We start from the raw sequence: 13,562 nt of genomic DNA, 5'->3' as shown, positions 1-13,562 counted from the left end.
GAATGGGGCTGAGCTTGTCATAGTTTTGCTGGCCGCTATACAGTGTACAGAGTTGTGCTAGTTCCAGAACGCTATGGCTGCTGCAACCAACGGACCTAAAGACAGGTCGTCAATAGTATACTGCTGGACAACCCCTTTAAGCATCGGTAGTTTTGTTTTTACAACTTGAACGCAGAGGAGGACTTAAGGACTTGGAAATGGATTCTAACTTATGAAAAGTCTGATCATGTTAAAAGCTATTCCTTACGACTAACCTAAGATCTGTTTTAACACTTTTGTTCCTCAAGGACAACAGAGGAAAATAAAAATGAAACCGTTATGGGAGAACGTTATTTGTACAACACATGTGAGCAACCAAAAACGTTTAAGATAAGCATTTATGTACAGGCATATACAAAAAAAATGAACAGCAATATACACAGTATCACAGTGAGGACATTGGCATATTCACCAATCTGTAGTGTAAATACGAAATGCAAAGCAGCCTGTAAAGAGAACAGTGCTACACATAAAGCCAGGCCAGTCGAACAGCTAACACACCGGGGGGGAGGGGGCCCGGCGGGAGGGATATACTGTGCAAATAAGCAACATGCATTTGATACAAACAGCAATTTATGGCTAATGGTTGACGCAAGTGTGTTAACAATGACTCTTCAGCTGCAATGCATAGTGGGTCTGTTATGCCATCTGCTTTTCTTTATACCACTCCACAAACTCATCCAACAATACTGGCCCTGTGGGGAAAGAACAAAAGATTAAAATATACAGTGGCCTTAAAGAGGTCTTCCCAGCAAAAAAATCTTTAGTGTTAGTGCACCCAAATACCTTTAGCAGTGTTTTGATTGATTTTTGGGTTTCTATGGGAGCTCCTGGCAACTTCTGCATTTGTTTACTTGGTGTAACTTCCTGCGATGCAGCTTTGTGTGTACCTTCCACATTAGTTCTCTCTCACTCAGCACCCTCTCCTCTCTCATTCCGTTACACCACCCCTTTCCTAGGTAAGCTATCCCGCCCACTACTAGCTCCTCCCCATCTCACTAGTTAAGCTATCAACCACAACTAGCTCCTCCCCATCTTACTAGCTAAGCTATCCCACCCACTACTAGCTCCACCCATCTCACTAGCTAAGCTATCCCACCCACTACTAGCTCCACCCATCTCACTAGCTAAGCTATCCCGCCCACTACCAGCTCCTCCCCATCTCACTAGCTAAGCTATCCCGCCCACTACCAGCTCCTCCCCATCTCACTAGCTAAGCTATCCCGCCCACTACCAGCTCCTCCCCATCTCACTAGCTAAGCTATCCCGCCCACTACCAGCTCCTCCCCATCTCACTAGCTAAGCTATCCCACCCACTACTAGCTCCACCCAATCTCACTAGCTAAGCTATCCCACCCACTACTAGCTCCTCCCCATTCACTATATAAGCTATCCCACCCACTACTAACTCCTCCCCATCTCACTAGATAAGCTATCCCACCTACTACTAGCCCCTCCCCCTAGCTAAGCTATCCCGACCACTACTAGCAGAGAGGAAGAGGAAAGGAGCCGTTCCTGGACACAGGCGAAAGGGGGGGTTAATGGTGACGTTCTGTTCGCAAGCAGTGAAGCAGAACATCACTGGATAATCAGAAAGTATCCCTGGTGCGGTTACATGAGTAATTATAGATATTTTTTTACTACAAGTAAATTAGAAGTTAGGCAGGGTGAAGGGGTTTGGTTCAGGCATTAATTCTTAGTTTATCCTGGACAACCCCTTTAATATGTTAGCCGTGTCCACGACAGGAAATATAAAGTCTAATATGGAACTATTAAATGGGATTTCCCATGATGTATGATCACAGGGGGCTCCAGTTTCTTCTCACTACATAACAGGTCAAGTGCACGCCCTAGTACGCCATTCCAAAAGTCTTTGACTTTGTGGTTTTGGCATTTGAGGGAAAACCATTTAGGCTGAGGTCCCACGTTGTGGAAACACAGTTTACTGTTGCAGATTTTGTTCTCACTTCACTTTTGACTTTGGTTCAAAAAGCCTCAGCAAAATCTGCAATAAAAAAAACCCCACTGCATTTCTGCAACGTGGGGCCTTGGCCTTAGGCCCCACGTTGAGGAAATGCAGATTTTGCTGTTTTTTTTAAAGCCAAAGCCAGGAGTGGATTGAGCAGATGATAGAAGTATAAGAACTTCCTATATATTTCCCATTCCTTCTGTAGCCATTCTTGGCTTTGGCTCAAAAAAAAAAAAACGCAGCAAAATCTGCAACAAAAAAAGCTGCGTTTCTGCAAAGTGGGGCCTCAGCCTTAATGTCATTCATTGCAGGTTGTAACTCAGTCTTCTCCTTGCCCAGCTTAATTGACAGATTTCTTCCTATTTGTGTAGCTGAGCAAGGCCGGAAGTAGCTGGAGGGGATCACAGCACTTCAATGTAAATCATTCATGACCAATTTTGGGTAAAGTCGGAAAACTTTTATAGACCCCGACTTCGAAATAAAAATGTATTATTGTTAATGACATTGTAATCAGATGCATAGCTTGTTGTATATTTATTTTCATAGGAATTCAGTCGCTAGCTTTTGCCATTTGTCCTAGCAACACTACAGCCCTGGTTCCTGGTAACTCTCCACAATCACCCTTTAACCCTTGCTATAGTGGACTAAGGCTCTCTGTTTGGGTATGTTAGAGGATCCAACTGATGGAGAGTCCTTCTGCTAAAACAGCAGTTACCGGCAGAACCTATAGGCTACAGTAGGGTCTGCCGGGTGTCTGTCAGGTTTCCAACATTTTTAAACTGAAACCAACAGAGAGAAACGTCCTCCTACGGAGACTCCAATGCAGATGTGAACAGAGCCAAACAGTTGAATGGTTCACTTTCCACCGCAGAATCAGAGAAGATGGCTGGGAGGGGATCTTGTAAAAAGTGGCATCTTGCAGAGTGTGTCGTTATATCCTCTATCCCCAAATATGAGGTCAACAAGAAGACTACTTGTAGTCGCCTTGACTACTGTAACTCCTTACTAATCGGTCTTCCCCTTACTAAACTCTCCCCTCTACAATCTATTCTGAATGCAGCGGCCAGGCTCATCTATCAGGCTAGACGCTACAGCGATGCCTCTGATCTGTGCCAGTCACTACATTGGCTGCCTATTCATTATAGAATAAAATATAAAGTTATCCCCCTCATCCACAAGTCTCTCCATAATGCCGCACCTCCATACATTTCCTCCCTCATCTCTGTCTACCGCCCAACCCGTGCTCTCCGCTCACTCAATGATCTAACACTTACATCCTCTATTATCAGAACCTCCCACGCTCGTATACAAGACTTCTCCCGAGCTGCACCACTTCTCTGGAATGCTCTACCCCAGACAATCAGATTAACTCCCAATTTCTACAGCTTCAAATGCAAACTAAAGACACATCTTATCAGACAGGCCTATCACAATGTCTAAACGTAAACCCTTCCGTACTATAATTAGAATCCCCAAAATTTAACCTTCCTCTGTCCCCGCTCCCACATTACCCCACATGATATGATGTCATTTCAGGATAACTTTATAGGTCCAAGCTCCATCCACATGTTACAGGACACCACTGGTGATGGCTCAAAGTTTTATGTTTGTGTAATGACAGTCACCTCTATTACAAAAGTGTCTGACCTCTGTATAAGCAATGCCGCCCCTGCTACCTCTTGTGTCACCCCCTCTACCTCATAGATTGTAAGCTCTTGTGAGCAGGGCCCTCAGTCCCATTGTGTGAAATGACTTTCTTTGTAATGTATCTTTGTCTGTATTTGAACCCTACAAATTGTACAGTGCTGCGGAATATGTTGGCGCTATATAAATAAAATTTATTATTATTATTATTATTATTAATAATAAGACTACTCAATAGAATATAGCAATATATAAAACCTTATAAAATAGTGATGGGTGACACTACGATGAGACAGATGTACAACTGCTACTAGACCTAAGAACAATAGTATAGCAGTAATAGTAGTAATCATATTAACATTATATATTATATAGTAATCATATTACATGTAGTATCAGTAGTAGTAATACCCCTACAGTTCTGTACTTACAGGCCCCATCCTCGTCGTAGTTGCTGAGGTCCAGGTTAATTGTGCGGCTGAACTCTAGAACATTGCACCATTGGTCCTTGTTAATAACTTTGTATTTTGATTGCTGTAAATAAAGATTGATCATTTTGTTAATGCCCCAGTAAGGATCTGCTGAATGACATGCAGATATACACATGGATGTTTTTTTTATGGTGGTGCAGCAACATTACCATCTCATGACCTGTGCCGTACTATCAGGTATTCCTGAGCAGCCCTGTTAACATTTAAGAGGGTCACATCTTGGCTCTGTACTTCAGAACATTTGGATTTCAAATGCCACAGGTCATGTACATTCATTTGGGGTTATATATAGAAGCTCTGCATACAAAGGTCTCAGACAATTGGACACTGTACTCGAGATGGCAGCCTAAAATCTTACAGAAGCAGACGTCATCAGAATGCAGGCGAAACTCGCAGCAGAGATGTCATCATAAACAAAGTGACCATTGATTCATCTTTAGAGGAGTCTCAGAAGCCCATTGCATAGTCGCAGAATTTATAGTTATATGGATGCCGGCTGCTTAGGATTTAGTGAATTCTCTTGTTTATTAGGAAACGGAGATGTTTGGAGGTATTTGTGGAGTCCGTACACTGTAATAATCTTCTTTATTAAAGGAGTCATGCAGGGAAAAATAAAGTGTACCACTGCTTTCCCTGCAAAAGAGAAGCTTTATCTCTCTATTATAAACATGGATTTGTCTGTATGTCTGTTCTTTATGTGCGACCAAACGACTGGACCGATCTTCACCAAATTTGGTACACAGATACTTCAGGTGTCCAGGAAGGTTTAAGACGAGACCTCAACTCTCTCAGACGTCCCAGAGATGCAGCTTTCCCAAAACACTGACCCCCATTAGCCAATACAAACCTGTAAGTCTTTCACTCATATTCCAACTGCAATACTCCAAATGCACAATCCAACAGTGATCTCCAAACAGATACACGCATCAGAGGATTAGATACACAGATCACCACACAGTATCACACGCCAGAGGATTAGATACACACGCCTGCACACAGTCCCACATGCTGGAGGATTAGACAAGACATCCAGCTGTGTTCTCCAATTGCAAGCATCGGGGCTCTGGGGGGACCTGGATATACATTAATAAAGTTTACCCAGTGCCCTGTTTAATATAGCACTAACACATTGCACAGTACTTGATATTTCAAAGAGTACATGAGTGTTTACAATCTATGGCAAAATAGAAGGTTAAAGTGCTGGGTCAGTACAAAGGTTCAGACGTTATACAGAATAGAGAAGTACACAAAGCTGCGTTAGCCACTCACTAGCCCAATGTCTGTCTGCACAGATATAAAATGCAAGGGGTGTAGAGAACACTAACGTAGTGAATGATCGAATAATATTGAAAAGGGAGTGGAGACAAAAATCAGATTAGGAAATTCTGTAAAACCTGCCTAAAAAGATAGGTTTGCAAAGCAAGCTTCAAAATATGGATGTTCAAAATGAACCTGAATGTCTGAGGTATCACACTCCAGAGGACTGGTGCAGCATAAGAAAAGCCTTGAAGACAGGAATAGAGCGTATGGCTTATGGAAGACGTTTGTCTGAGTTCTAAAGTGAATCTGTAACCGAAGCAGTGACCTGCACAGGGCAGAGGCATCAGTACAGCAACTGGACAAAAAGCATATAGTCTGACTGAAGATAGATGCGAGGAGAGGGTTGCAAACGTCAGGCCTTGGACAGGGATTATTCCATTCCGCATCTAGTTTATTGGAAAACACAGGCAAAACAACTGGTGATGTTTAAAGAATTTATAGACTGTACGTGTATAGGAATTTTTTCAGCAATTAGACATTCAATAAGAAGTCTGTTGACAGATGCAAGTGAGAATCTTACACTTGTTCAGTCTATAAGAAAAGAAATCACACTTTGCAAAAGAGATCTTATATACATATCCTCAGAAAGTTGTTCCTTTGCTATTTCCATGTCAGATAGGTGTAGATCTTGACAACTATGGTGCCCGATCCCCATGACCAGAAAGGCAGATACACATGTATAGCTGAGCAAGCCATCCACAAAACTGAGGTCACAGGGCTCCTGGTCTTAAGGTGCAAAAGTCGTATAGGTGGGATTGGCATCTATGAAAAATTTATAGCGTATCCACAAACATGGGAACATCCCTTGAACACAGAGAAACGAGGAAAAACTTCTATGGGAACTTTTACAATGAACCTATCCCAAGAGGAGCTTAGCATTTTAATGCTAAACAAAGTATGGTCATTAGAGATGAGCGAGTACTGTTCGGATCAGCCGATCCGAACAGCACGCTCGCATAGAAATGAATGGACGTAGCCGGCACGTGGTGGGTTAAGCGGCCGGCCGACGTCAAAGCGGAAGTACCAGGTGCATCCATTCATTTCTATGGAGCGTGCTGTTCGGATCGGCTGATCCGAACAGTACTTGCTCATCTCTAATGGTCATCTATATGAAATAGAACACCTACCAAAGGGGGAAAAAAAAATCTGAAATGGATAGAGTATGCAACAGCACCCCCTGCAGCATTCACAGCTAACAATGCTGCAGGGGAAACCTTTACAATATTTAATGTAGTGTACCGTAAGTGCAACATCATACCTCTAAAAACTGGTGAAACACTGGAAACAGAGGCCATGTTTTTCCTAATAAGAGTCCTAGCATACACTTTGCTGTATTCATATCTAGGCTCCGCTGATCTTTTTCCTAGAAAATAACAGGACATAAAAATGAGAAAAGGTGCAAAACAAACTTCTCCCTCTGCAACCGCTATAGATAATGGAGACACAGTGGCAGTAGTCCGTGAGAAACCATGTGTAGCACTATCAGCAGTGACTAATGGCCAGACATCCTACTATTAGCAAAGGTTAAGCATACTGAAATAAATACTGCAGGTGGCTATGAATAAAACGCAATGATCTTATTTGAGCCTGTCCATTGCAAATTCAAGACCTTACATCACCAGGAATCCAGAAGCTGGGATCGGGTCAATACCCTATAGCAAGTCCAGGAGTTTGAATATTTGGGCCTGCTCATTCCCGACTTTGGCTAGGGACTAGTTACTGGAACCTTGCAGGTTTAATATTGATTTCAATGTACGTGCAGATAGCAGGAGGTGTTAGCCACGGATTTCTGTTACAGATCTTCTAGTAAATACATGACATATGCTATAAGCAATTCCAATATGTGTAACCATGCCCTTGTATGCCTGGCAGAACTGCAATATAATGCAGAAGTTAGAATCTATGTAAGAAATGTTACTTACCCGTGCAAAATCAAAAGCATATCTATAAATAAGTTTAAAATTAGCTGGCTCATTTAATAAAGATCTCAAGTAATCCAAAGTGTTCCTAAGTTTCTCAGTGGTGTCACATCTGAAAGAGAAGACACAATATGGAGTTGTCTCCCAGAACATGAGGCAATTGATATCAGCAGTTACCTTGTAAAGACCTAGTAGTAGTGATGGGGTAAAGACACCAAACACTGCCCCTATATTTAGTGAAGCTAGGAACTTGCATGGCAGTATTGTGGTCAGTATTTTACACCAATATTTGTTCAGCCAAATAGGAGAAAAGTTATAATGAAAGATTTGCATCTCTTGCATGCTTCCATTTCTGGTTTTAGCTTACATATACAGATACAAATTATAGACCAGAAAACTGCCTTAACGGCCCTATCAATTAACCAATGATCAGATGAGAGAACGTTCATTGATCTTTCCTAAGGCTACGTTATCAATAGATTGGTGGGGGTCTGACACTTCGCACCCCCATCAACCAAACAAAGGAGGCGGGAAGCAGACAGCTCTGTTCTCTGTTCATAGGTTGAATCAAGTCATTATGGCTTAGCTCCCATTCAAGTGAACAGAAGATCTGCAGTACCCTGTTCTAACCACTGCAGAGAACGGCGCTGTCTGCTTCCTGCTGTATTATCTGTGTACTAGTTCCTGAGAACAGCTGATCAATAGAGATGAGCGAACACTGTTCGGATCAATAGAGATGAGCGAACACTGTTCGCCGATCCGAACAGCACGCACCCATAGAAATGAATGGAAGCACCTGTGACGCTGACTTTGCCGGCGGCCGGCGTCACAGGTGCTTCCATTCATTTCTATGGGTGCGTGCTGTTTGGATCGGCTGATCCGAACAGTGTTCGCTCATCTCTACTGATCAATATGGGTCTATGTGTCAGATCCTCACATCGGATATTGAAAATCCCATTAAAAACCACTACATCCCGTGTATTCATGAGGAGAGCCAATATACGACTTACAAAATAATTAATGGTCACTGTGAATCTATAAATTATTTTGGAAGGGTAACAGAAGTTTGGCACACTATTTTTTATATAAATGGACTTACTGTAGGGAAGTCATGCCTTTTAACCATTCTTGTAATGTAAAGTAACCCATATTCTGTGCATCCAGTTTCCAGGCTAGAACAAGCATAACGACCTGTGGGAAAGGAAACGATTAGCTGCCGATAGAATAGAGAGACCATTAATAACATGCAGACGCAATACATCAATAAGGGGGCTAAAGAAAGCAAAAGGCAACAGAAAAATTATATGAACCCAGTCTAGATCCAAGATACTTATCAGCAGGCCCAGGTCAATTTGGTGAAATGCTTCTAAACTCAACTGGGATAGCAGGGAATTGACTACAGACTGCAATATAGAAGTATTGCAATTTATAGCATAAACCATGAGGGGCAAAAGGGGAAAATACAATTACCATATTTCCATAGGTACAATTGATAGGTTGCGAATTCCAAAAATGCTGTATTTTCCCGCAATGCGTGGATGGGAACATACACACACACATTGCTCCATACACTCAAATCTAAAAAAATTTTTTACATTTATCAAAATAGGCCGATTCAAAGAAGTGTTTTTGAATTTGGTATTGCCACAATTGTACGAAACTGGAGAATAAAGCTAGCGTGTGATTTAAAAAAAAAACAAAAAAAACACATTGGAAGCTGTGAAAACAGAACCCGTGGGGAGGGGGGGGGGAGAAGTATTGAATTTTGTTTTTTGTTTAATTTCACCCCATTCTGAATAGCGTTCCAGATTCCCAGTACATTGTGCAGAATTTCAAATGGTTCCATGTTGAAGTACAACTTGTCTTGTAAAAAACAAGCCCTCATAAGACTATGTAAATGCAAAAGAAAATGAAAGTTATGGCTTTTGGACTGCAGGGAGTAAAACAAAATCATAAAAAATGCCTGCGTCACTTAAGGGTTAAGCACAATGGGGTCCAATGCTTTTTTTATTTTGGCATCTATCATTTTCAGGGACTAGATTTGCAAGATCTCATCCACCTGCCTCACATTGTAACTATCTGCAGATGTTAAAGGGGCTCTATCATTGGGAAAAGTCATTTTTATCTTTACCACTGCATATTAAATCAGTTAAAGGGAACCTGTAAGGGTGATTTGGGAGACTAAACAACTCACAGGTCCTTATGGACCTGGGGTTTAGTGTTCCAAATGACCCCGTTTTAAGTCCATCCATTCTTGTGTTTCACACACACACACACACACACACACACACACACACACACACACACCTTTATATTTACATCTTTACTGGTGCTTCCAGTACCTACAAAGTTCTTCAGTGAAGCTGAGGACATACACCCCACCTTCAAAGCACAAGTGCCTAAGGTACGCTGAGTTATACACCTCTGGCTTCAGTGAAGAACCGCACTGGCACAAGGAGTACAGCGTCAGGGTGAGTATACAGCTTTTTTTAAAAATTTTATTGCAGGCACTGATGGCTTTATAATAGGGTGATTTGGGACACTAAAGCCCCCATGCATAAGCACCAGTGAGGAGTTTAGTTTCCCAAATCACCCTGACAAACTCCCTTCAACAACTTCCTCCCCTTCCCCTCTCTATACAGTTAACTGTGTGAGATAGATTGCATAGCTAGATGTATCAGCCGCCTCATACCCCGATGGACAGAGCAGATACTTTCTCTTCAGAATGAAGACTGGAATTACATAGGTTGCCAACTCTTATTGGCACTTTCTTGTATTCAATCAAACTGTTATGTCACTTTTTTTCACTTAAAAATAAGCCTTACATTTTCAGGTTCTACACCAATATCTTCACAAAACTTCTCCATGCCTTCTGGACCTACTACGTCATCGGTTCCTGTAAGAAGAAGCACGTCATTCTTATAACAAATTACAATGTCACAAATGTTTAAACCACAAGATTAAAGAGGGCTTTCAGTTTTGTTCACAAAGTAGGAAATTGTACAATTTAGTAATATACATGGGCTTCACAAATCTGCTTACATATCTTATCTCAGTGCAGTTGTCCCATATCCGCACAGCAGAATGGTACAGTACATAGATCAGTCCTGTGCACGGCATCCATGGGCTAAGTGAAGAGGACCAAACATGGCGGAGGTCATGTAACACCCTATACATCATTTGGCCCTTGGCATTCAATAAGCAACTGAGTTATGTGAGACGCATGCGAGACGCCGCCACAGGACACATCAATGGGATAACTAAATCGGTGAAAACAGATTTTGATTGTGGCTATTACATCATCTACTTCACTGTGTGTGTAGTTACATGGACGCCTGTCTATAGGCGATTTGTAACATGGCTCAGGATTAGAAAACATGGCTTCATTTCCTATTCTTTGCCAGTCCATTGGTTTCATGGCCCATCTGACTAAACAACATTATGTCACTGACTGGGAAGAAGAAGTGGAGCTCTTTTTCTGAAATAAACCATGTTTTCTAATCCTATATAACCCCTTTAACCGTAATAAGTAATATAAAGGAAACATCACCAATCAGAAGAGACATAAGGAGAAAAATGCAAGTGCTGCTTCTCCAAAGACTGACTTGGAGAGATGATGCTGTAGTAATACTGTATGTACCACTGACATATAATGTGATACTGTAGTAATACTGTATGTGCCACTAACATATGATGAGATACTGTATGTACCACTGACATGATGAGATACTGTAGTAATACTGTATGTACCACTGACATGAGGATACTGTAGTAATACTGTATGTACCACTGACATATGATGAGATACTGTAGTAATACTGTATATACCACTGACATGAGGATACTGTAGTAATACTGTATGTACCACTGACATGAGGATACTGTAGTAATACTGTATGTACCACTGACATATGATGAGATACTGTAGTAATACTGTATATACCACTGACATGAGGATACTGTAGTAATACTGTATGTACCACTGACATGAGGATACTGTAGTAATACTGTATGTACCACTGACATATGATGAGATACTGTAGTAATACTGTATGTACCACTGACATATGATGAGATACTGTAGTAATACTGTATGTACCACTGACATGAGGATACTGTAGTAATACTGTATGTACCACTGACATGAGGAGATACTGTAGTAATACTGTATGTACCACTGACATATGATGAGATACTGTAGTAATACTGTATGTACCACTGACATGAGGATACTGTAGTAATACTGTATGTACCACTGACATGAGGAGATATTGTAGTAATACTGTATGTACCACTGACATATGATGAGATACTGTAGTAATACTGTATGTACCACTGACATATGAGGAGATACTGTAGAAATACTGTATGTACCACTGACATGAGGAGATACTGTAGTAATACTGTATGTGCCACTGACATATGATGAGATACTGTAGTAATACTGTATGTACCACTGACATATGATGAGATACTGTAGTAATACTGTATGTACCACTGACATGAGGAGATACTGTAGTAATACTGTATTGTGCCACTGACATATGATGAGATAATAGTAATACTGTATGTACCACTGACATATGATGAGATACAGTAGTAATACTGTATGTACCACTGAGATATGATGAGATACTGTAGTAATACTGTATGTACCACTGACATATGATGAGATACTGTAGTAATACTGTATGTACCACTGACATATGATGAGATACTGTAGTAATACTGTATGTACCACTGACATGAAGAGATACTGTAGTAACACTGTATGTACCACTGACATATGATGAGATACTGTAGTAACACTGTATGTACCACTGACATATGATGAGATACTGTAGTAATACTGTATGTACCACTGACATATGATGAGATACTGTAGTAATACTGTATGTACCACTGACATGAGGAGATACTGTAGTAATACTGTATTGTGCCACTGACATATGATGAGATACAGTAGTAATACTGTATGTACCACTGACATATGATGAGATACAGTAGTAATACTGTATGTACCACTGAGATATGATGAGATACTGTAGTAATACTGTATGTACCACTGACATGAAGAGATACTGTAGTAATACTGTATGTACCACTGACATGAAGAGATACTGTAGTAATACTGTATGTACCACTGACATATGATGAGATACTGTAGTAATACTGTATGTACCACTGACATATGATGAGATACTGTAGTAATACTGTATGTACCACTGACATATGATGAGATACTGTAGTAATACTGTATGTACCACTGACATGAAGAGATACTGTAGTAACACTGTATGTACCACTGACATATGATGAGATACTGTAGTAATACTGTATGTACCACTGACATATGATGAGATACTGTAGTAATACTGTATGTACCACTGACATATGATGAGATACTGTAGTAATACTGTATGTACCACTGACATATGATGATACTGTAGTAATACTGTATGTACCACTGACATAATGTGATACTGTAGTAATACTGTATGTGCCACTAACATATGATGAGATACTGTATGTACCACTGACATGAGGAGATACTGTAGTAATACTGTATGTACCACTGACATGAGGAGATACTGTAGTAATACTGTATGTACCACTGACATATGATGAGATACTGTAGTAATACTGTATGTACCACTGACATATGATGAGATACTGTAGTAATACTGTATGTACCACTGACATGAGGAGATACTGTAGTAATACTGTATGTACCACTGACATGAGGAGATACTGTAGTAATACTGTATGTACCACTGACATGAGGAGATACTGTAGTAATACTGTATGTACCACTGACGTTGAGATACTGTAGTAATACTGTATGTACCACTGACGTTGAGATACTGTAGTAATACTGTATGTACCACTGACATATGTTGAGATACTGTAGTAATACTGTATGTACCACTGACATATGATGAGATACTGTAGTAATACTGTATGTACCACTGACATATGAGGAGATACTGTAGTAATACTGTATGTACCACTGACATATGAGGAGATACTGTAGTAATACTGTATGTACCACTGACATATGAGGAGATACTGTAGTAATACTGTATGTACCACTGACATATGAGGAGATACTGTAGTAATACTGTATGTACCACTGACATATGATGAGATACTGTAGTAATACTGTATGTACCACTGACA

The 13,562-nt window shown here is 40.7% G+C and overlaps 1 protein-coding gene across 1 annotated transcript in view; it reads right to left on the bottom strand.

Moving 5' to 3' along the window:
* Positions 1-359: 359 nt before the first annotated feature.
* Positions 360-13,562, bottom strand: part of DCUN1D4 (defective in cullin neddylation 1 domain containing 4) — a 30,907-nt gene continuing 17,704 nt past the window's right edge. The window contains exons 6-11 of the mRNA XM_075261621.1: positions 10,208-10,278; positions 8,482-8,573; positions 7,386-7,494; positions 6,722-6,826; positions 4,084-4,186; positions 360-734 (exon numbers count right to left, since the gene is read on the bottom strand). Of these exons, the coding sequence (XP_075117722.1) occupies positions 679-734; positions 4,084-4,186; positions 6,722-6,826; positions 7,386-7,494; positions 8,482-8,573; positions 10,208-10,278 (536 nt within the window). The 3' untranslated portion in view covers positions 360-678. The remainder of the gene's footprint in view (positions 735-4,083; positions 4,187-6,721; positions 6,827-7,385; positions 7,495-8,481; positions 8,574-10,207; positions 10,279-13,562) is intronic.

The sequence above is a fragment of the Leptodactylus fuscus genome, chromosome 1 (genome assembly GCF_031893055.1).
Source record: "Leptodactylus fuscus isolate aLepFus1 chromosome 1, aLepFus1.hap2, whole genome shotgun sequence".
Lineage (NCBI taxonomy): Eukaryota > Metazoa > Chordata > Amphibia > Anura > Leptodactylidae > Leptodactylus > Leptodactylus fuscus.
This window is presented reverse-complemented; position numbering and strand designations above follow the sequence as displayed.